The sequence below is a fragment of the Hyaena hyaena genome, unplaced genomic scaffold (assembly GCF_003009895.1).
Source record: "Hyaena hyaena isolate Hyena2069 unplaced genomic scaffold, ASM300989v1 scaffold_638, whole genome shotgun sequence".
In the NCBI taxonomy this organism is placed as follows: Eukaryota; Metazoa; Chordata; class Mammalia; order Carnivora; family Hyaenidae; genus Hyaena; species Hyaena hyaena.
Window position 1 is genome coordinate 433,730 of NW_024081270.1, and position 25,145 is coordinate 458,874.

At 47.1% G+C, this 25,145-nt stretch overlaps 1 protein-coding gene across 7 annotated transcripts in view; it reads right to left on the reverse strand.

Annotated features, from left to right (window-relative positions):
• The window catches only part of YAP1 (Yes1 associated transcriptional regulator), a 116,875-nt gene that overhangs the window by 21,477 nt on the left and 70,253 nt on the right, over positions 1 to 25,145 (reverse strand). For 3 of the 7 annotated variants that reach the window (XR_005525354.1, XM_039216541.1, XM_039216537.1), the window contains exons 4-5: positions 15,107 to 15,226; positions 427 to 602 (exon numbers count right to left, since the gene is read on the reverse strand). Coding sequence is in view for 6 of the 7 variants with exons in the window: in XM_039216541.1 (XP_039072472.1) it covers positions 427 to 602; positions 15,107 to 15,226 (296 nt within the window). In the remaining variant the exon portion in view is untranslated. Of the gene's footprint in view, positions 1 to 414; positions 603 to 15,106; positions 15,227 to 25,145 lie in introns of all 7 variants that reach the window. The other 4 variants (XM_039216542.1, XM_039216538.1, XM_039216539.1 and 1 more) reach the window with 3 other exon arrangements.

Sequence of the window (25,145 nt, forward strand, 5' to 3'; positions counted from 1 at the left end):
AGAAACCCTCAGAGCCGGGAGCTTCGGAACTGGGGATAGCCTGCGTTAGGTTTTAAGGGAAGCACCCAGATTCAGCAACACCGAACCCTCGGTGTCGTCTGAGAAACATCTCAGTGACCTATCTCCCCTGAATGATTTCCAGCTCTAAGAAAAGGTGTCTTCCGAGCGATGCGCCAGGGTCCTGGCGCCGTCTACACCCCCATAGCCTGGCAGGGATAGGCGCCCATCCGCAGTGGGGGCCCGAGTCACCAGGGCCCGCGCGACCAGGGCCGGGTGGCAGGCAGGACAAGAACAGAGCCGGCATGACGTCTGTGTCACCCCAGCCGTGACAATGGAGCGCTGAGCTCAGGACCCCCCCCTCCCCCCCAGCCTGCGCGGCAAACAAACCCCGAGAAGCGAAGGCTGGCCTCTAACCTGGGGCCTCACCTGCCGGAGCAGCTCCTGCTGCTTCAGACGCAGCCTCTCCTTCTCCATCTGCAGCTGCTGCAGCCGCATCTGCTGGTTGGAGCCGCCGCTGCCCAGGACGCCCCCCGGCGGGCTCTGCGGGGCCAGGGGCGGGGGCTGTTTCGCCGGGGCGCTCTGCCCGACCCTCTGGTTCACGGCTGAAATGAAACAAAACAGCAGTCCTAAAAATCTAGTCACAAAGGGAAAGGACAGGTTTTCAGAAGCAGCTGGGAGCAGTCAACACAGCCTTTGCGGCAGGAAGACCAGAGACAACCTGGAAACCCACCAAGGGGACGGCCGTTTCGTTAATCTACTGCTCTCGCTGTCGCCCCTGCAGCTGTTAGGAGAGGCCACGCAAGAGCCCGAAACAAGAGGAAGCTCTCACCTGCGGCGACAGGGACAGAAGGCATGCCACATGAAAGCAAAGCGTGTCGCGGGAAGCACGGGACGCGTCACACACACGTCCGGAGAGGACCGAGCGCAGGCCGGGGAGAACCCGTCTGTCGGCTGCCCTGGAGCTGGGAGGCTGACAGATGACTGAGCAGCAGGGACGTCTGTGGTGACTTGTGGAGTGTGGATGATGTGAACACACAGTTTATTATAAAACGTAAGAGGTAATTAAAGATACAGGTCCCGAGCCAAATGACACTGTGCGTTCTGAGCAGTAAAGCCCAGTAAAATGATCCACCCTTAACAACACAAGCCGACTTCAACGACGGGAGGCTTGTGGGGGAACAAGCCTACAAGCTCTGGAGGCAGAGGCTCATCTCCGGCGACAGCGCTGCCCCTCACACAGCCCAGGAGTAGGGCGCAGCTTCCTGGTCGAACCTGTAACACACCACTGGACCGTCGGAAAGGGATGGATTCCTGTTCCACTGGATTTCCCGCGGAGGGAAGATGCGAAGGGCACGTCACCTTTTCAGATGCGTGTTCAACTGTTTAAGGTGAGGTTTGGGGTCCCTGCTTGTACTCAATGTTTAATACACCCTGACCAGGAAAACCCCAGGCCCACACAACCTCACAAATGTTGAAGGACGAATACCCATCTCATAAGGCCTTTACCAGACAACAGCAAACAAGAAACACCCCACACGGCGTGCACGACGGCAACACAATCCTGAAGCAAACAAAGACATTCCAAGAAAGGAAAGTTCCGGACCAAGCTCCCGTGACGCTCACCGCCACCATCCGACCTGACGTGCGCCGGCGGCTCCTGTGACCTACTGGTGCCCCAGGCACGCGCCCGACTCCTCAGATGGTCTCCCGCATCCGCGGCTGCACCACAAAGGCCGCGTGGTGAACACCAACTCTGGGAGGCGTGAGCAACCTGCCCACCCTTTCCCTGCATCCGACTGCTCATCCCTCTGGCACCAGCACGGGCGTAGCCCGCGTGTCCTCAGGGCCCTGCAGCGTCCGGAGCAAAGTCGGTGCTAAAAAAACTCGAGTGAATGAATAATCACTGAGGCAGAAACTTCACTAGTTAAGATAGACTGTGTATAACTCCCACTAGCAAATTCCACCCAAGACTGGCTGCCTCTGCTATGGCACCGCACACGCTGCTACGTCGTGCGGAAAAACGTGAGGACGTCGAAGGAAAAACCGTTCAAGGCCAAGCCCACACACGGTGGCTTCATCCAGTCCGACCTAATGGGCAGCACGTGTGCAGTACGTGTGAGGGTGTAGCCATGTCGTTCTATTTTCTGTTTCCGCCTTTTCCCTCCAGGTTTTCTCTAGTTCTTTTTCTAACTTGACTTAAAGTCATTTAGTTTAAATCGTTCCTTGGAGCATGTAAGTCAATACATTTACCCTTAAGTGGTGCTTTTCCCAAGCGGCCTACATCCTGGAATAGTGTAATTCTCGACCGTCCCATTCAAAATGCTTACAGTTTCTAGTGAAATTTCCATCTAACCCTGAGATCTTCAGCATACGGTTATGCTTCCAAACATTTCTCAAACTATTTCCGCAGAGAGAGCAGAGAAGCCTCACCGACGACAAATCTTCACGTGCTTCGTCACGCAGCTTTCGAACCAACAGAGGCCCTTCTGTGCCCGCGTCTTCCCCGTTACTCTCAAATGTCAGAGCCTTTCATCCATAAATAATCTCAGTACCTATCACTCAGTAACTCAGATTCTTTGATCTTACAAGCATTTTCTCTCTTATGCTGAAAAACCTGGTTCTAATTAATAATTAGACATTAATAGGTGCTGCCCTCCCACATATACACAATTATTTCAAAATTATAGGTTTGTTAAACTTATGCCCAACAGAATGATTGTTACAAGTTTCTAATTTGTCACTGTTGACTCTCAGAACAGTCCATGAGGTGTATACAGGCAAATCACTGTGGGTTGGTTAGTCACCTGAAAGAATTATTCTCCATGTCACTCAGCCACCAACTCAAAGTACAGGTTCACCGGTGACACTGTGCTTTTGAATTTTAGAAACCTGCTTTCCTTCCCCCCGTCATGAGCAGGTCACAGCCAATGGCCACCAGTGTTCTGTTTGCTTTTTAAAAACCTAAGCAGGGGCGCCTGGGTGGCTTAGTCGGTTAAGCGTCCGACTTTCGCTTAGGTCATGATCTCGCGGTTCGTGGGTTCGGGCCCCGCGTCGGGCTCTGTGCTGACTGCCAGCTCAGAGCCTGGAGCCTGTTTCAGTCTGTGACTCCCTCTCTCTCTGACCCTCCCCTGCTCATGCTGTCTCTCTCTCTCCTAGAAATAAATAAAAACATTAAAAAAAAAAAAAAAAAAAAAAAAAAAACCTAAGCAAACACACGCACACTTCGTAAGAGACAGGGCAGCATACACACTGAGACTACTTTACTCCACTTGGCCTTTTTTCTTACTTGCTCACTAATACGCCCGTGGGACCACTCCAAAGCAGGATATAGGGGTTTTATCCGGTTTTGTTCTTAAAATAGCAAATTAGTATTTCATTCAACCAATTTCCTGTTAAGTTTTCACTTTTCTACAATAAGCTCGTGCACACATTGTCTTTTTGCTACTGTACCTTGGGGCAGAGTCCTAGCTGGGAGAGGCGGCTGGCTTCATGGGCAAAAACGAGTACCACTGCGGAACCTCCCGGCTCTTCCCTCCCACACCAGGGCTGTACCTCTGTGTATCCCTACCAGTGAGGTAGGACAGCCCTGTTTTCCTCTCAAATCCTTCCCAAACTTTTGGATTTTTGCCAATCTGAAAAGTGAGAAATGGTCTGTCAGTGTGATTTTACTTTGCTGTGTTTTATTAAAAAGTTTGATCAATTTCCCTATTTTAAAGGGCCATTTGCATTTTTCATGCCAATTGTGTTCATATCTTCTCCAAAAGGGTTGCTGGTCTTTACATTCTCCATTTTAGACCAATCTTTATATATGAGGGGTTCACAACTGTGGTCATATATAACCTACAAATAATCTCCCTCAGTTTACCATCTGTCTTTTTAGTTTGCTCGTTTTCCATGTGATTTTATTTTTTAAGCAGTCAAATCATTTTGAAATTTGGGCTATGTTTTTCCCCACTCCCTGATGACTAAGCAATTCATCAACTTTTTAATTCAAAAGCTATTCACTTCCTTTTTATGTATTTATTTGGCAATCCAAACCATTTGGAAGTTAGCCTGGAATATGGAGTGAATAAATCTGATTTTATATTTTCATGCCCATCTATTAGCCCCACCACCATCCACATAAAGTATATCCTTCTCCCAAAGACAACTTCATCAGACTAAATTGCCATATTATATTGTTTTTGGACTTTCTATTCATTAATCTTATACCACTTGCCACGATTTTAATCACAGCATTAATGATCTAACAGCGGGAAGGACAAACCATGTGCGTTTTGTGACACTAACTTTTACTGGGGACCTGATTTACCTGCACCGTGTTTCAAAGAACAAGGAGTGTAAATCTGAACTTGACGCGTGGTCAGGCCTCGCCCACGGGCTGTCCAGAGCAGGACACTCCCACCTCCCTCGCCCGGAACACTCTGAGCTCCTGACACCCTCCGGACCCGAGGCCCCCGACCCTGGCAGGCTCCTCACCCTGCCTGCCCTTGCTCACTGTATTATTCGGGTTTGATCTTCTGACCCACAGAGATTATTTTCCTCGATTTACGACCCTAGTTATGTCTTTCTGGTGATCTCTTTTTAATATTTTGTCTGGCAGAGCAGAGAAGGGACGTCAAAACAGGCCGTGCTGCTTCAAGTTGTTCAAAGCCCGATTCGTTCTCTTATATGCCCAACAGAAATCATATTTATGCATGCTCTGTCTTTAGAAAGAGTAAATGGCTTAAAGTTTCATAATCATGGTTGTAGGTTAGCATTTTGTAGGGGAATGGATTAAAAAAACCCAAAATTTTAACCACTAAGATGTGCTGCAATCTGTATTGTGATTTCCTTTTAACTCATGAGCTATTCAGGACATTGTTATGCTTCTAAACATGTTTTGTTTTTTTTTAATATTTTTATTTATTTCTAGGAGAGAGAGAGAGAGACAGCGTGAGCACGGGAGGGTCAGAGAGAGGGAGTCACAGACTGAAACAGGCTCCAGGCTCCGAGCTGGCAGTCAGCACAGAGCCCGATGCGGGGCTCGAGCCCACGAACCGCGAGATCATGACCTGAGCGAAAGTCGGACGCTTAACCGACTAAGCCACCCAGGCGCCCCTCAAACATGTTTCAAAGTGTGAAAACCAACAACCTCATTTAATACAAGTGCTTACGTCTACCTGTCACCAACAGGTACCATCACGATAACCAAACACACAGCCTTTGTAGTCAAACCAACCCCACAATTCCGTCATTCCTCTAATCCTCAGCTATTTCAACTGTATCTGGGGATGCTCTATGTCCCTTTCAGAGACACTGTGGAGATTAATCTATGCACTCTAGCCCTGGGGACAAGAGGTGCTCCATAAAGGCCACCGTGTTCCTTCCCTGGGGCACTCTTTTCTAAACTTAAGATTCCCAGTCCTACAGTCAACCATGCTGCCCTCTACCATCTCCCACCTGACCAGCCACTCCCGGTTTCCCAGGACACTACAATTCACAGAGATGAATATTTATCTTTCCAGTAAGATCTAAAAGGAAAAAATGAGTAGCGGAGACTGAGTCTTAACTCCGCCCTGAAACATCCTTCTTTAGTGAAACGCACTCCTGGCATTCCAATACAATATTCAATACTCGATACATCTCCCCACGGAGATGTTCTATGCACTTTGCTATGTCGGTTTCGAGGAGCTGAGGAGCTGATCTGAGAACCTATCACATACAGTGAACACCTCATAAACTGCAACTTAGAACAAAAGCTATTGGGGAAAATATGTTTTCAGTTCCAAGCAATTAAATAAATTAATTTAAAAAAGAAACTGCTAGGAAATAGTCCATTAATAACTTGACTGATAGCAAAACTGACTCTAGAGCTATACACTGTTACATATTTCATCTAGTAAGAAGCATCTGAAAATTCAGCTTTCCATACTAGATTTTTGTAATAATTTTCTTAATAAAAACTAAGAAATTTACTATGTTAACATTTACTAAGTTAACATATACTCTTTGTGAAAAGTAGACAATAACAAAATTGCATGAAAGTAAACAGGGAAGTATCCTGGGCTTCCCATCAGTTTTCCAGAATTAAATACCGTTAGTAGTAATCATCAAGGTCGGTGAGGGCTGCTGAAGGCTCCTGAATTGGTTGGTAGAGTCTTTTTCATATCTAAGCTTATTTAACTATTCAAAACCACATAAAGGAGAAACAGGATAGCAAAAGATGAAGGAAAAACAACTGCAGAATTAAACAGAAGTCTGCACAAAGTCTGCAACAGAAACGGTCTCTCTGGCCAACAGGGCTGAGCTCTCGGCTGTGTTGCTGTTACCTGTGGATACAAACAGCGCTACAAGCTTTCCCTGTAAAGAGCTTATTTCAGTGACCAACTCAAACCACCTCGCTGGTCCTACCAAAGCTAGACCGGTGCCTCTCCAGAAGCATCCTGCTCTTCACCTTCTCAGGATCGCAAGCATTTCAACAAAGCAGAGCAGCGCACCCACGGGGGCCCAGCAGAGACCTCACAAGCAGGCGAGAAACAAAACAGGCTTTGTTTCCTGGAAAGGGGGCAGGGCCCCTAGAAAAGAACAGAACAGCAAGGGCGAAGTTCTGCCCTCCATGATCAACTACTGAAAGCCCAAGGTCTCCTCCAGTTTTAGTAACATTTCTAGAAGGTACAGAGAAAAAAAATCCTTAAAATATGACAGAATTTTTAAAAAATAGGCTATATTTTAAAATTCAGTGTCTGTGCTGCTTGGACTATGAAATAGTAACCACTTCAAGTTTTACTTAACAAATCAGTCCTGTCGGCTTTATGGGTAGCAAGCTACGGTCTCAGCAATTAACAAAAAGAGACCAGCTTCTCAACACACAGATGGCCACCTCCCGGGCGGGTCTCTTTCCAGACTTCATCCTCAGGACCTGCATGTTCAAACTTCAGAACATTTTTTAAGACTTCATAATTTCTCCCCTTCATCTTGAAATATTACAAAGTATTACAGATCTGGTAATCAACCCTAAACTTCGGAATAATAAATTCAGTCCTAGTAGTAACTTCATTAAGTGTAAATTTAAAACTAGAATGGGCGTCTGAACTTTTTTTTTTAATGTTTTATTTATTTCTCCCATCCAAGTACTAACCAGGCCCGCCCCTGCTTAGCTTCCGAGATCAGACGAGATTGCGTGCGTTCAGGGTTGTATGGCTATAGACAATGTTTTATTTCTGAGAGAGAGAGAGAGAGAGGGAGGGAGGGAGGGGGAGGAAGAGAGAGAGCATGTGTGCGCGAGTGTGAGCAGGGGAGAATCAGGGAGAGAAAAGGAGATATAGAATCTGAAGCAGGATCCAGGCTCCAAGCTGTCAGCACAGAGCCCAACACGGGGCTCGAACCCACGAACCGTGTGATCATGCCCTGAGCCGAAGTCAGACGCTTAACCGACTAAGCCACTCAGACGCCCCAGAACTTTTAAAACATTAACTTCCACCAAGTTCCTTGTGACTCAAGAAGGCACGTTTTTACCTTGTCTAATATTTTATCAAGTCTCAGACACTGCATGCTTATGTATTACTTTGTTAACGTTTAAAAACAAATTTAGGTTTTGCACATACCTACAAGGATACCCAAGACTTGTTAGAAGAAATGAATGCTCTTAAATTTAAGCTATGTACTCAAATGGCAATGCTGTGCCAGGAATGATTTATTTAAAAAAGTAAGTTTTACTGGGTGCTTGGATGGCTTAGGTGGTAGAGCGAGCAACTCTTGGTGTTGAGTATGGGTTCCAGCCCCATGTGGGGTGTAGAGATTACTTAAAAATAAAATCTTGGGGCACCTGGGTGGCTTAGTCGGTTAAGCGTCTGACTCTTGGTTTTGGCTCAGGTCAGGATTTCACGGTTCATGAGGAGGAGCCCCATGTGGGGCTCTGGGCTGACACACTGAGCCTGCTTGAGACTGACTCTCTCCCTCTCCCTCTGCCCCTTGCCCGTTCATGTTGTGTGTCTCTCGAAAATATAGACTTAAAAAAAATTAAAATCTTAAAAAATAAGTTTTACTGACATATCTCACCCTTTTAACAGTTTTTACATATTCACAGAATTGTGTCGCCGTTCTCAATTTCAGAACACTTTCATCGCCTGCTTTGAAGAGACCGGGTGTCCTCCGCACTACACTTCCTGTACCCCAGCTCCAGGAGACAGAGACGGGTCTCCCTGGATTTGCTGATCCTGCACACAACGGATCAAGAGAACCAAACAGTACACGGCCTTTTGTGACTGGGGGTACCCTTCGCACGTTTTCCAGATACGGCCGTGTTTGTAGTTTGACAGCATCTCCCTCCGTTCTGTTGCCACAACTACCCCACTGTGTGCGTCCGGCACACTTTGTTAGCCCACTCATCAGCCGACGCACGTCTGTGTCCTTCCCTCGTCTGGACCGTTGTGAACGACACTGCTGAGGACTTGCGTTCCAGTGTCTGTGCGGACGCACGGGTTCAACTTCTCTTACATAAACACCTAGGAAAGGCCCTGCTAGGCTCTCGTGCGACACTGTGTTGAACCCAAGGATGTGCCACACTGTTTTCCAAAGTGGCTGCGTCAGTTTTCAGTCCCCCCATCAATGAATGAGAGCTCTAATTTCTCCATATTCCAGTAGACTCTTACAGTCTGTCCTTGATTTTAGCAGTGGGACCAGCCACCAGGCGGCATCTCACTGTGGTTTTGCTTTGTTAGGTGATGGCAGCTCACCTCCTCCAGACCCCGGGTCCCGGCTCCGGGCTCCAGGCTCCGGGTCTCAGCCCTCAGGCCCTCCCTCACACACACTGCACTTTGCTCCTTTCCCAAGCATCAACCTACAGGACCCAAAAGTGGGTTAAAATTTTTAAATCTTTAAACTATTTAAGAAATATTGACAACAAACCACTATTTGGGTCAATTCAACTTCTTCTTTCAAACATCTACCAAAAGACTGGCATGAAAGGGGCGCCTGGGTGGCTCAGCTGGTTAAGTATCTGGCTTCATCTCATGTCCTGATCTCACAGTTCTTGAGTTTGAGCCCCACACTGGGCTCTGTGCTGACAGCTCGGAGCCTGGAGCTGCTTCGGATTCTGTGTCTCCCTCTCTCTGCCCCTACCCTGCTCATGGTCTGTCTCTCTCACTCAAAAATGAAATAAACATTTTAAAAATTTAAAAAAAAAAATTTAAGTTTTAAAAATTCCATATGAATAACTCATGTAAAAAAAAGGTATTTGCTCACTATGTGATTCCATCAGTGAACCACCATCAAATACAAACTACATACAAACTCACTAACATACACATGCTCAACCTTGGTGAGATCGCTTACCATCCTGGATCAAGTATTTTGGCACCATCCTCTTGAATGCAACATTAAAAAACCAAACATAAAACAAACCACACATACACAAATCAAACTGCAAACTCCAGTACTGAAATAATTCTGATATTCTATACTCTCAGACATTAAAATACTCATTTCAAAAAATAAATATTCATTTCAGTAAGTGCTTGTTTAAGTTAAAAAAATATATAATAAGGATTAACAATTCTTAACAATGTCTGTCTGTGTTTTAAATCAGACTTCACTACATGCACAGCCTGGAATGGTTCTTCACATCAGCTTTGATCAGGCTTTTGCTTCCTATCAATGCGGCTTTGCAGGGGTTCTCCATCGTAGAAACAAAGCATACCAAAAACTGCTCCATCTTTTAGGCAGTAAAGCTGAATCCTGCTAATGTAAGCATTTTAAAACTCCTCTGCTTCCAGGAGACGGAGGACAAAACCACGCGACGCAGCACAGCCCCCCTCAGGTCTGTTTCCTGGGCGTACTCACCATGTGATCAGGCTGATCTTTAGGTTAAGGGCTGAAAGGTTTCTCTGTCTCCTCTTCGAAAGTACTTCCCAGCTGTGACCGGAGGGCCAAGAGCTAAACTGAGATGGTGCAATAAATAGTCCAAAATTATCTCTGAAACCTTCGTAGGCTCAAGTCCGTAAGGCTTCTGGGGAGTAACCTTGAACAAGGGTCCAAAGCAGTCACTGAGGAATCCGTAACCTAGCATACTGTATTAAATTTTAATTAAGGGTCAGAAATCATTCTCAAAAAGCATCCAGTATAATCTAATCACATTTAAGTCAAGAGAAGTCAGGTACGTTTCTGAATGAGTTGGTCATTTTGTGATACCAGGAACACTCAGGTCTCGATTCCCAATTGAGCAGGTAAAATTTCCTACATCATAGTTCACCTGAATTCAGCACATTATGGAATAACTACTACACAGAAAACAGGAGGCTAGCTACCTTCTGCAGACGTGAAAACAGAATTTGGTAAGGCGTATAAAAGGCCAGCTCAGAGCCAGTCCCTATTTTTCACATAATGCAGGATATCACATTTAAAGAGGCAGTAGTAAAACGAATGCCGTACAGAGAAGGGGAGTGACCTGGCTGAGATCCTGGAACTCTCCGTGCACGAAAATAAATGGACAAGCCACAGTAGGAGAGGGAATGGTTTTGGGATTGAAGAGTATTCACAAATCTGAGGGGAAGTAAATTTCTAGGTAAATAAAGAGATGCATCCTTTCTGGGCATTACACCTTTCCTTAAAAAGAACAGAACACTAAGCTCTGACTCCAGGGAAAGGTCAAAACTGAGGCTGGAAGACAGTCTCTTAAGGACACGACAGAGGCGGCGTGATAATCCATCTGGACACACGGCTTCACAATCCACTGCCATCAGGTGCCACACGTCATTCTCTTCTGTAACTGGAAACCTCTGGGTAATTTCCTCAAGGTGAGTCACAACAGAAACGCATTAACCACTGTCATCTTCCTCTCTCTGAAATTTCCATGTATCGGTACTGATGAATTAGGGGGGAGGTTTCTAAAACACTAACTGCATGAAAACTAAATATAAAAAAAACAACAGGTGTGAAAAGATCAAGTTCAGATCCTAGTACTGTCACTTAAGGTACATAAGCTTGGACAGGTCACGGTTTCCCTGCATCTCAGAGGAACTCCTATTTGGAGCAATATCCTTATCTCTCCCACCGTTAGCATTCTGTCTAAAGCACACCCATGTTGGTGGTGCAGGGAGTCGAGGACGACGGAGCGGCTCTGTGGGCGAGGCGGGGTGCTGAGCACTCCCCCGCACCAGAACACCACTTCTCTCTGCCCAGCGACACCTTGACAAATGCTGTTAGAGGAATTATAAATTTCTTTCCAGGGCCAAATTTGGGGAGGTCTTTCTGTTAAAATTTTTTTCATTAGCAACAGTTCTTCTTATGTAAAATACAATGAATTATCTCTTTCTCTCCCCTAAGTAGTTAGGAACACAGTCTACAACCCAACATGTATAATTTAGGATCGCCAGGAAAGATTTAAAAGAGGATAAGAAAAAAAATGCTTTAATGAACAGTTATCCAGACACTTGCTTCAGTAAAAATTCAAATGGTCAGATGTTGACGTTCTATCCATTCAAGACTCCACTCACGGAGATATGGTTTAGTGTCCACGGCCTTCGGTGGATGCTTCCGTCTCACTAGAGCAGACTTAGGTATTTAGGGGGTCATCAGGTACACCTTCATCAAGAGTAAAGTACCACTTCACTTATTACCACAGCTCTCAAGAATATTTGGTATTAAAAAGAAAAAGTTAATTAAACCTAAAAAGTTAAAATTTTTAATAAACCTCTCATCTCAAAAGATTTAACCCTGATTAAGAATGACTAACTTGTGGTTCTGAGTCTTAATAAATGATCTATTTTTCCTTTCTTTAGTTATTATTATTTTAGGAAATTCTCACACTCTTACACACACACACGCGTGCGCGCGCGCCCCAAGTTTTGGGAAACTGAAACAAAGGACCAAAATCAACATCTGGGTTTTAACTACCTTTGACATTTCCATGCACAGAATTTCTATGCACAGAACTGTTAGGAATTAAAGACTATTTTGTTTTTTGCCATACTAGATGGTTCATTAAATCATTTAAGACCCAAAAGATAGATTTTTTAACCCAAATCTCTGGTTCCAGTATCTACACCAACATGTTTTTATTCCAGTGGTGCCCTCAGCACTTATTTCCAGAAACGCAGATTCCTGACACTATTTAATATGTCCTGTTATATAAATAATAAGGACAGTAATGTCACATAAAAGAGGGGTTCACAGATTATTAGTGTTTTGGAGATCTTTCATTTTAAAGAACAGAAATTATATTTTTGTGTGTTTTCATTATGGCTTTTACCAGACACTATTCATAGGACTATTACATAACAAGGAAATGTTTAAAACTTGAGACTCTTCATGTTCACAATATGTTTACATATTTAAAATCTCCAGGAAAAGAGTGATTATATGAAGTAATGTAGTGGCCTACATAATATTCAAGCACCAATTTAAATACAGGATCAAAATTCCCAGTGGGATTCCTTAAAAACAAAACCCCTCCTTTTCTCAAAACCAATAAATATCAGGGAATCCTTATTGCCAGTCATGTCACTTCATGATTTGTTACAAATTACTACTAAATTCGCTAAAATAACAAATGTCAATATATAGTTTTTAAATGTTAAACAAGAAAATCAGATAAAAGAAAAGCAATCCACAAATTACTCTTCAATTTCCTAAAATTATATGGATGATTTATTAACTTTATGCAGGAAGGAGGATTGATAAATTATTCTAAAATGTTAAGAGGCTGGTGTCTGAAGGAGGAGAGGGACATCAAGCTTACGAAGAGGTGGATCCTTCCATTCCAAAATGTCAGAGAAGGTTAACTTGACATGGGTAAATAATACAGATTTGGGGACTACAGGAAACCAAACATCACAACCATGAAAACAAGAATCCACCATTTGTGTATGCACAGCTCAAAGGGTCAGAAAGAGGACAGTCTGTATTATTTTGGCAGGTAAAACCCACTACCCCCTTGAATCTCGGCCTTCACGTGCTGAGCAGCTCACAGCCTGACTCTATCCGCCATCACCCCAGACCAGGGAAGCCCCCGCCCCCAGTCACACTCGAGCTCTGACTGAAAAGGTCTGGAACAGATTAAAAGTCAGGCCACAAAATAAAAAGCTTTGGCAGGTCATCAAGCCTGTCTGGAAGACACCACACAGTGCGCCCAAACAGGGAAACTACGGGCAGGAAGAGAATTTTATGGAACTTCTCTTTGGCTTGTGTGTGCATGTGTGTGCGTGTGCTGAGGGCAGGCTAGGAGAGCTGTTTGTAGTGCTTACTCACAACAGAAGACCAAGCTCTGGGTGTAATTAATGGGTCTACTTAGGGTCACAGTCAAGTTGTTTTATTTTACTATTTTAACTGAAAATTACACAAAAAACAAACCAAAAAGAAACAACTTTGTCCCAATTCCTGATTTCTGGAGTTAGCTAAGAGTTAATTATCATCTTTCATAACCTTATGTTAGGGGAAAAAAAATTCCACACACCACTTAAAAAAAAATCACCAAAATGTGGACAAGCTGAATCCATTTCATTAAATATGACTTAAGGAAACATGGCTGTTGTTGCTCCAATCCATACAAATGGCAATATTTATTAAATTTTCTACCTTACTTGGTTTCCTATTTCAACCACAAGGCTTATTCAAGTATTAAATAAAATCTGAAGTTGCAAATTATTAACATGCCATGTTACTTTTTTAACACCCAAATAGACCTTGAAGCTCAAAAGTCTAGCATTAAGCCCAGCTGGCCATCAGCGAGCAGTCTGTGTCCCGGCCCACCTTTCCCTCCCGTGAGCAGGGCCCCACCGGCCGCCGCTGACCAGTCAGCGCGGGGACACCCACACGCCGGAGTCTTTACAGGCGTCCATACAGACGCAACAGAACTGTTCATAATGTTTCTGAGGGGGAAGTAATTCTATCCAAGCAGCTCTGGGCATAGTTTTCCTTTTTCTGTTTTCCCCCCAGGACTGTGTTTTGAAGGCATTCACAGAGTTAATTCCCCTTTCCCGTAAGAGCCCACAGTTGTTGTTAGGTCAAACCCCGTAAAGCTTCAAAGGCTCCACGCCCCTCAGTCTGACCTACTCAGTGATCTGCACATTGTTTTCATTTAGCTACATCCAGTCCAAGACGAAAACTTCAAAACCACAATGCTTTGCCCCTTTTTAGATTCATTTTTCCGTGGCTTTGGAAGAGGGCTCAGAAACCCCAAAGGGGGAACAGAACACAGGAAAAACATGGGTAAAAAGGCACTCAAGAGCTCGTATACGATCATCAGAATGTGATGTGTGCATTTGTGAGGGGGTGTTCCTTTGTGCAGACGGTGAGGAGAATATGCCTTTTTGTTTTTTTTAAGTATTTAAAAAAAATTTTTTAACGTTTATTTATGTTTGAGACAGAGAGAGACAGAGCACGAGCTGGAGAGGGTCAGAGAGAGAGGGAGACACAATCTGAAGCAGCTCCAGGCTCTGAGCTGTCAGCACAGAGCCCGACGTGGGGCTGGAACCCACGAACTGTGAGATCATGACTTGAGCCGAAGTCGGGCGCTTAACCGACTGAGGCCCCTGGGCATCCCTAGGAGAATACGCCTTTGCTTTTGTTTCCTAAATAAATAAACTAAGGAGCCTTCCTTACACAAAAGAATGCCAGCTAGAGCAAGAAGAGAGAACATGCGTTCGCTGGCGTCTCCCCAAGGGTGGCCCCAGCCCAGTGGAGGACAGAAGACTGGACAGCCTCCAGGACAGGACGCCGCTCACTGCAGATGCGCAGAAGCAGAAGCGGGGCCAGCACACGGCTCGGCGTCCCAGGGTTCAGAGCAGTGGGACACCTGACTCTTACGGAGCCTGGAAAGGCCATCTTACATGCGACGTCTGTGTCCCTCGAAGCGTGAAAGGGACAGGACCCGGCTGGTAAGCTGCCACGACCCGCTCCCCACCCCCAGGCGCGGAGCCCGAGCAGTGGAGCGGACTCGCACACCCGCGTGTGGCAGGGCGCGGGGAATGTATGTGAGGAGGTGCACGAACAGTACGGGAGAAGCTCGCCGGGCAGTCCTCCTGCTTAACACCAGAAAGTAGTGCGATTTTATTTTAGGGGATCTTCCCAAATTCACATACACACACACACAGTTATCACAAATATCTAAAAAGGTTTTGAGATGAACCTTTACCAAAGCGAGGGTCAAGCCTTGGGTCTAGCCAAGAGGTGGTCTTGTTCTTATGGTTTATATAGTAGATTTCTCCATCCTGAGTCATGGCTTGTTCCCATCCGTCAGGCAGAGGACCTATAGATACAGAAAGAAAAAAAAAATCACGGTTGGTTTTTATTTGGTACAACCAAAAAAACATGGGGGGGGGGTGCATATTTAAAAAGAAAATGACAATTTATTAAAAGAGAATTGAGCACATGTACAGGAAAGTAAATCTACATCCTGATTCTTCTTCACTTCTTAGAAGAAACTACTAATTAACAAAGGACTGCAAGGGTTTTCCGCATGGGATGTGCACACAGGGCTCTTAATGCAAGGGGCCCTGGAGCCCACGAAGTGTGGAGAAAAGCTACCGCTTAAGCCCCCCAGAAACAGCTGGGGGAGCTGGGGGAGGCAGAGGCCAGAGTCCGTTCTGGGAACGCGGAGGTAAATGTGCCCCTGTGAAAGGGATGGACAGAAAGCAGCACCCAAGAGATTCTGGTACCTCCGTGAGGGTAGGAAGCTTCGGGGCGGCTGTGGGGGCTCCAGCAGGAAGAAGGAAGCCCAGGGTAGAGCTGCAGGTTCCAGCACACCGCTGTGCCCTCCTGCACGCCCACCCGGGATCCGGGGACGCGAGTGCACCGTTGTGCCCTCCTGCACGGCCACCCGGGATCCGGGGACGCGAGTGCACCGCTGTGCCCTCCTGCACGCCCACCCGGGATCCGGGGACGCGAGTGTCCAGTGGGAAAAGGAGTCAGAGCACACGCCTGGAATTCTGTGAGGTGCAGGTGCAGATGGGTAGAACAGAGGGCTGGCTGTGTGCCGAGTGGTTGGTGTGCGTGAGCTCCCCAAACCCCCACAGCCACGGAGAGCCACGCAGTGGTGTGGAGCCCACTCCAGTGGGGACACTGAACCATGACAGGGCTCCATATGCTACCACATCGCACAGCTCGCTTGTATCCAAGGTGACACTCCACCCCAAGGCCCGAATCTTCTTTTCCTCCATGTCCCACCGCGGGCAGGTGCGGGCCAGCCATTAGAGTGACCCTTCTGAGGGGCTCCAGGCACCCCGACCACCTCCTGCAGGCCCATCGGTCTCACGTCAGAAACTGGGTGCTGATGGGAATGGACTCACTCCCAGAACCCCCCACCTCTGCCTGCTTGGGGCACCGAGTGCTGGCCATGTCTGGGGCTGCAACGTGCTGGGCGGGCCGTGGGTACCAGCGGGGGAGTGGGAAGCAAGGCCGGTGAACACTGCAGCTCCAACCACTTTTCTCAGAGGCACTCTGTCGGGTGGGCTGAACGCCGCGACGGGGAGAGCAGAATGCCACACCTGAACCCTGATGCCCGAGTTTACCCTTACTCCGGAAGAGGGCGCAGTGGCAAATAGCTCTTGAAAAACAAGGGGCTAAACAAGGGGTCGACATCCTAAGATCCTGAGCCACGGAGACAGGAACAAGTCTGCAGCGGGGCGGGTGGTTTCCGACGCCTCCACCAACAGACCCCGCCACAGCCCCCAAGCCTGCCTCCACCTCCCCGAAGGCGCCTCTGCCTTCGCTGTCGGTTATCACTCTCTACCAAGAGCAGTGCCCTGGACACGCACTCCCCTCCAGCCTGCAGGTGACACTGCATTCTCTCAGTCTGCTCTGGTGCATCGCTAACAGCTCCGCCACCCAGAGGCAGCAGCTCTTTCTTCACGCCTACAGAGCCTCCTTCTCAGAGCCCGACTGGTCACCACGGCCCGTTTCCAGGGTCTTCTATCAAACAGCCACCAGGGTATCCTCCTTCAAATGTCACCCCTTCCAATGAACCTTCCCCGAGGACCCCAGGGGAAAACAGGTTAGTTTTCTCTTCTAGGCTGTGTTCACGTGTACAGGACAGAGCTGCAACGACCTGTGTGCATGTCTGTCCCGGCAGCGGCCGGCTCACCCGCCCTTCAGTGCCCAAGCTGGCAGTCCCCGCGCAGTCAATACGTGAGGAAGAACGGAGGCCCTCCTTTGAACCTTTTGAACTTTCCATAAAGGAGCTTAAAATCATGTAGTGCATATATTTCAATTAATAGGTCTGTAAACAGAAAAATGACATTATTAAATCCAGTACTTTTGCCTCTTAAGCTTTTTGTTCAGAAATGTATTCATTTTTACAGCTCTTTTTTTCCATGTTAACAATTATAGAAATGCAAAATGGAAATAGCCTAAAGGGGGGGCGCCTGGGTGGCTCAGTCGGTTAAGCGTCCGACTTCGGCGCGGGTCGTGATCTCACGGTTTGTAGGTTCGAGCCCCACATTGGCTCTGTGCTGACAGCTCAGGGCCTGGAACCTGTCTTCGGATTCTGTGTCTCCCTCTCTCTCTCCCCCTTCCCGCCCCAAGCTGTGTGTCTCTCTGTCTCAAAAATACAATTAAACTTTAAAAAAAAAAAAAAAGGATAAATGTTTACAAGACCAGTGCTCTAACCCCTGAGCTATAGGGCCTCACTAAAAAGGATAAATGTTTAAAAAAAACCATAAGGGTTGCCTGGGGGGCTCAGTTGGTCGAGCCGTCAACTCTGGATTTTGGCACAGGTCACGAGTTCACAGTTCATGGAGTTCAAGGCCTGTGTCAGGTGTCGGGCTTCACGTGGACAGCATGGAGCCTGCTTTGGATTCTCTCCCCCGTCTCTCTGCCCCTGCCCTGCTAGCTCTCTCAAAAATAAATTTAAAAAAGAAAAATAAAGGAAAGAAAAAGCCTAAGTTTTTTGTGTTCTATTCCCCAGGGAAAAAACAACTTCAGTTACGTGCTACATTCTGGACTTCTTCCTCGTGCGTGTGTGGGTAACACACGTACACACACAGATGTCGTGCTCTACCTACTTGCTTTACTCAGTACATTATGGGCATCTCTTCTTGACACAACACATAGATCTTTTTCTTTTTAATGCTTCATATATCTCAGAGATGTTGTGGGTTCCGTTCCAGACACTACAATAAAGTAAGCCAAATGAATTTTTTGGTTTCTTAGTGCATGTTAAGTTATGTTTACATGTGTGTAATAGTATTATGTCTAACAAAAATAACAACATGCATACCTTAATTAAAAAATATTTATAGCTAAAAAAGAAAGGTAACCATCAGCTGAGCTTCGAGCAAGCGGTAATCTTTCTGCTGGCGGAGGTTGCCTCGGCGAGGACGGCTGCTGACTGGTCAGCGTGCTCAGCGTAGCAGTGCAAGTTCTCAAAATAAGACAACAATGAAGTCAGCGGCATCAACGGACTCTTCCTTTCATGAGTGATTTCTCTGCAGCACAGGAGGCTGTCTGACAGCACCTTACGCACAGCATAAGTTCTGCGGACAGTAGGGTCCATCCTCTCAAACCCTCTGTTGCTACATTAACTAAGTTCATGTCCGATTCTGAATCCTGTGTTACCATCTCAACAGACTTCACAGCATCGCCACTGGAGTAGATTCCATCTCAGGAAACCACTCTCCGCTCATGTGTAAGAACCGACTCTTCACTCACTTGCCCACGAGGCTGCACATCAGTCCGTCTTCAGGCTCCACTTCTGATTCGAGTGCTCTCGCTGTTCCTACCACATCTGCAGTGATGTCCTCCCGGAAGTTCTGAACCTTCGCATCATCCCCCAGAATCAACGTCTTCCAAACTCACGTTCATGTTGATGTTATGACTTCTTCCCATAAATCACGATTATTCTTAAAGTCATCTAGAATGGTGAACACTTTCCAGGGATTTTCAGTTTACTTAGCCCAGATCCAATATGAAGAATCACTGCCTGGGGCGCCTGGGTGGCTCAGTCGGTTAAGCGTCTGACTTCGGCTCAGGTCATGATCTCATGGTTTGTGGGTTTGAACCCTGTGTCGGGCTCTGTGCTGACAGCTCGGAGCCTGGAGCCTGCTTCAGATTCTGTGTCTCCCTCTCTCTCTGCCCCTCCTCACACTGGCTCTCTCTCTCTGTCTCTCTCACAAATAAATTAAAAAAAGAAGAAGAAGAAGAAGAAGAATCACTGCCTATAGCCTTGTGAAATGTATTTCTTAAATAGTAAGACTTGAAAGTGGAAATGACCACTGGATCCATGGGCTGCAGGCATGAAGACAACGTTCGTGCTGTTGGACACCTCCATCAGGGCTCCTGGGGGACCAGGTGAGGCATCAAGGAGCAGTAATCATTTGGAAGAAATCCTTTTTCTGAGAAGTAGGTCTCCACTGCGGACTTAAAATACTCCGTAAACCATGCGGTACAGAGTTGTGCTGCCAGCCAGGCTTGGCTGCTCTGCTTCTAGAGCAGCAGCAGAGCAACGTAACTGTGAAAGGCCCTAACAATTTCCGGAGTGGTAAATGAGCACTGGCCGCGACGGATGGTCACCAGCGGCCTCAGTCCCTAACGAGGGAGTTTGTCCTGTGAAGCCAGCCGCTGACTTCTCCTCTCTGGCTATCTTCTTTCAATAGACGGCCGCTTCATCTACGGTGAAAATGTGTTTTCCAGTGCAGCCCCTTCATCAAAGATCTCGGCTGGATCTTCCACATCACCTGCTGCAGCTTCTACACCAGCACTGGCCACTTCACCTGCCCTTTTCTGTCGTGACACGATTTCCTTCCTTAAACCTCCTGAACCAACAACCTCCGTACACTCAGGCCTTTCTTCTGCAGCTTCCTCACAAATGTCTGCCTTCCCGGAACTGAGAGTCAGAGCCTTGCTCTGGGTTAGGCTTCGCCTCGCAGGAACACTGGGAGTGGTCTGATCCGAGTGGAGGCTGTTTGGCTTTCCTGTTTGGGGGTTCACTGGAAGAGCATTTTTCAGGTCCTTCAAGAACTTTGTACTCACAACTTGGCTGACTGGCGCAAGGGCCCCGGCTGCTGGCCTGTCTCAGCTTTCACGTGCCTTCCTCACTGACTCGATCACCTCCAGCTTCTGACTTAACATGACAGACGTGTGACTCTGCCCTTCAACTGCATACTGGGAGGCCACCGCAGGGGCACTGATGGACCCAATGTGCACAGTGATGTGTCTCACGGAGGAGGAGGCCCGAGGGGGGACGGCCCATCAGTGGAGCAAATACAACACAGACAGGGTTTACTGCCTGCAGCTGCCAGCTTACGAGTGCATGGTTCACGGCTCCTAAAACAGTTCTAACGGTAACATCAAATATCATAAATTATAGATCGCTATAACAAATATAATAATGAAAACGTGTGAAATATTGTGAGACCTGCCAAAATGTGACAGAGACACGACGTGAGCAAATGCTGCCAGGAAAACGTGCTGACAGACTTGATGGGTGCAGGGTCGACACAAACCTTCAGTGTATAAAAACACAGCATGGGAGAAGGCCCATGAAGGACAACACATTAAAGTGAGGTGTGCCTGCCTTAGAATTCACTCCCCCTTTCACGTGTTAGAGGCCATGGGTGTTGGTCAATTCTGACAGTGCAACGCTCCACCGCTGGGGGCAGCTTCAGCAGCGCCGGTGAGGACACGGTCACACAGATGGAACAGGGACATTCGGAGACGTCACCCACCCAAGGTCGACAGTAAACTTGCTCAAGGTAAAGATCTGAACGCAGGTCTCAGACTTGAGAGCTTCTGCTTTGAAACTGTACAATATGCTGCTGCCCAAAGATACATATGCCCCAAACCTTATGTACATGTTTCCATACATTACATCTGCAAAATGGAAATAGTGACTTTATCCCTTTGTATCCAAGTTTAAATCATTAAGTGTTTATCATATTTGTTATATATAAATGTTATTTGTTATATGTAAATCAGTAAGTATTTAGTATTTCACTAAAAACAAACTTCAAAAATTAAGTTCAGGAAACTTCTCATTGATATCGTTCTTATGCACCATCAACAGTCAAAATTGAACCTCTAATGGCCCTCATTTCAGACACGAAGGTACAAAGGAGAAATAATCCCAGTGCAAACAGAGTACTGACTGCTGCCGATCCCCACACATTTTTCTATTTGAGGAAGGTGCAAGCATTGGGGCGCAGTCAGTCAGTGGCCGACTTCAGCTCAGGTAATGAATGATCTCATGGTTTTTGAGCTGGAGCCCCACATCAGTCTCAGTGCTGACAGCATGAAGCCCACTTTACATCCTCTGTCTCCCTCTCTGCCCCTCCCCACACATGTGCTCTGTCTCTCAAAAATAAACATTAAAAAAATTAAAAAATTACAGTTAATTTTTAAGCATGCTAATAAGTATGCAAAACAGAAAAGACAATAATGCTTTATATTCTCATCTGTGTATTTCATTTAACACTCTGGATAATATAATGTTATTTGGAAAGAGACAGCTCAAAATAGGATACAAAGAAAGGTACTAATAAAAGGCAAATAGGTAGATGAGGAAAGATTACTTTTAAATAGTGTTGTACCACAACTGAATCTTAGTAGCAGAAAAAGAAAATGAAGAACTAGATCTTCAACCTTATATGTGAATAAAAGGAAGCAATATATTGGGGCGCTTGGGTAGCTCAATCAGTTGAGCGTCTGATTCCTGATTTCGGCTCAGCTCATGATCCCAGAGTCATGGGATCGAGCCCCATGTTGGGCTCCATGCTGAGCAAGGAGTCTACTTGGGATTCTCTTTCGTTCTTCCTCTACCCCTCAAATATATACAGATACATAGACAGATCTGGACTATATACACACAAAAAAAGAATTTTTAGTTAAGTAGTCCTCAGAAGAAATCCAGTGACTTCTTAATGCGGGATCCTAAGTCATTCTGCTAAACTAATAAGCTAACTATTGAATAACCATGAAATGCACAGAAAGCAAGTGACTGAGTCACTGGTTACACAGGCTCCTAAGAGTTTGATTCAAACATGTGTTTGGCCTACCCTGAGGACAGAGTAAGGTCCTAGGTCTAAAGGGAAATCTGGGCTTCCCACAAAACCACATTCTTAAGACCACAGGGACTGATGAAAATAAATTTAGAATGATCTTTGAGTTCAATTAATATTCTGGTTTAATGTTATACATACTATAATTTCTCCAATATGGAGTGTATGAAATGAAGCAAATATAAGTTGAAAAATTTTATTTACATCAGATGATCTTAAATTTGTGATCAAAATCACCCGGAAGGCTTATTAAAACATGTGTTGCTGAGCCCTGCCCTTAGAAGTCCAGGTTCAGAAGGTCTGCCCGTAAGGTGCTGATGTGGTGGCCTGGGGTCACTTGTAACTGCTGAGAACTGGTCAGCCAGCACCTCCACACGACAAGCAACCACTGGCGATTGGCATGGGATCAGCCAGCACCTCCACACCCCAAGAGTCCATAGGCAGGCAACCGTGGAGTCAGCCGGCACCTCCACACAACAAGTGTCCAGCGGCAGGCGCCATGGGGTCAGCCGGCACCTCCACACAAGTGTCCAGCGGCAGGCGCCATGGGCAGCTCAGAACCCAAGCCATCAAGCCCTGCAGGTCTGGGAAGGCACCACCTCTGCCAGGAGAGGGTGATGCAAGCGGCTACGTCCACCAGGACAAGTTATGAGCGGTGCTCTTCCTTTAAAAACCTGAAAAACCTGAATGGCTCAAGCAACTTAAGGAGAGGCAGCGGCCAGCCCTTCTGTCCTGTGATGACTACATGGGACTGAAGAGCAGGGACCCCCGGAGGGAGAGGAGATGAGGCCCCTGGATTCTCACCGCTGACTCAGCCTCACACCTGGTCTGGCTGAGAACGCTTGGCGGTCCTGGTGGACGTGAAGAGCCCTGATCACCTGGTTCTATCTGGTTGTGTGTTTCCATCTGGGCCAGACTGGGAAGTGTCTGCACACAGCAGTGTCCGTTTTTGTGCACACAGTGCGTTTTTCTACTCTACTGTCTAGCAGAGGGCTCTCTACTCAGGGGAATAAATGTCTGAAACTGATCAAAATGGAATTCAATTAAAATCCTTTATTTACACTTATGAAACAAAATGTTTTCTTGTGTAAGTTCAACCTCTCCAATATCTGGCGCGACTTAACCCGAAGACACAGAGGGAGTTACCGAGGCCCTACTACACCCAGGCGCGGTTCGGGGTCCTGACACGTACAGCCGTTAGCAGACCAGTCCCTGCCTCATGGAGCTTCCATTCCAGCCAGCAGGACAGACAGACAGGGACAGAACAGTGCTGGCTAACGAGTGCAGTGAGCAAATAGAGCAACGTGGATGCAAAACACCTGGAAAGGGCCTTTTAGACACGTGGGCCAACAGGGATGCTTACAGAAAGCAGAGAGTCCGCCGAGTCACGAGCCGGCCGGGAGCATCCCACCCAGGGAGGCGGTGGAGGGCAGAGGTACCTGGGGCACGGTTCTGAGGGTCAAGCCTTGACTGAACAGCTTTCATCATTCCAACCAGGAGAGCGCTGAGTGACTAACACCTTACGAGGATTACCAGTGCTCAAGGGGGATCTCAATTCTCCAAGCTCAGGGAGAACCTCGAAGCAAGTCGGGACAGACAATAAACATTCTCATGCTAAGTCATGTTCACATGCACTAAAGACAGGCCCTCAGATGTGGGGAAGGTACGGGAGCTTTCCAAGGCTGACCTATCACATCTGACCACCACACCGAAGTCTTTTGGGAAAGAGGAAATAAAAAAAATAAGACCCTATTTCAAGAAGGTAGAGATAAAGAGGTCAGCATTTTAATAAGATGTAAAGAGGGTGAGAAATTTATTTTATTTTATTTTTTAAAGTAAGCTCTACACCCAACCCACGACCCTGAAGACCAAGACTGGCATGCTCCAGCGACCAAGCCAGCCGGGGACCCCGAAGCGGAGAAACTCAAACGGGGTGAGCAAGGAAGAGAAGAGTGGTGGGCTAGGTAAAGCAACTCCCCATTTACCCCTGGGAAAAATAAAATTTTAGGCAGAATTTACTACTGATTGAATGATAACGTATCTACTACAGCAATACAACTTCCTGCAGTATTTTAGGAACAAATAACACACTCCAGATCATAACACGGACGGTAACTCCACATCCACTTCTGCACGAGCCATGAGTGCCATATGCCATGTCCTATCAAATGAGAAAGTCTGGCTAAGCCACCCCCACGCTGGCAGAGCAAACTGTCCCTCCCGCCTGCCCCGCGATTCAGGAACAAAGCTGTCACTCACAAGTTTACTAAACACACCCTGATGAGTGGTTCAAAGTACAGAACTATCAAGAAGTCATCTCCTCAGAATGTAGGAGGAGGTGCTGGAAAAGACACCATGGCCTCTACCAGGAACGTGCTGAGCCGTGTGAGTCCCGGGTGCTGGTCTCCTGCGCTGAGGACGACGCTCCAATTCTTCTGACTACGCGGGGCACTTGAAGCGCTTTCCAGGTGCAGACTAACTCCTTTACCAGCCCCACAGCAGCGCTATTGTGATTCCCCACCTTCCAGACGAGGCGGCTAGGCACGCACATGCTGCCAGCACTGGCCACACGTGGTCCTCTGCAGGCGCCAGGGCCGCGCGCACGACGGACCCCAGCTTTCATACTTTGCCAGAGGCACCAGCCTCTCTTCTCCACCAAGTGGACACAAACACTTTACAAAACATGTTTGCATATTCTGAGTGGATTCTATTTTTTTTAATGTTTATATTTGAGAGAAAGACAGAAAGAGACAGCTCACGTGACGGAGGAGCAGAGAGAGGAGACAGAACCCGAAGCAGGCTCCAGGTTCCAAGCTGTCACAGAGCTGGATGCAGGGCTCAAACTCACGAACCAAAAGATCAGGACCCGGGACAAAGCTGGATGCTTGATCGACTGAGCCCCCCAGGCGCCCCTGGATTCTACTTTAAAGCAGCAGCTGCACCTGCCCCTCAAACCACAGTGGCACGCACACGTTCACATCTCCCGGACGGGGCAGCAGCCTCCCAGCTGGCCCTGAGCCCGTGTGGTGGCTCACACCTGCTCAGAGGCAACGCCATCCTGCCCCACCTGCTCGGAGGCAAGGGCTCTCCGCCTCGGGCCTCCTGACAAGGGACACGCGCTCACATCTTCAATGGGTCACTGAAGGCGCTGCCTGGCCTCCTCACACCCCTCCGCAC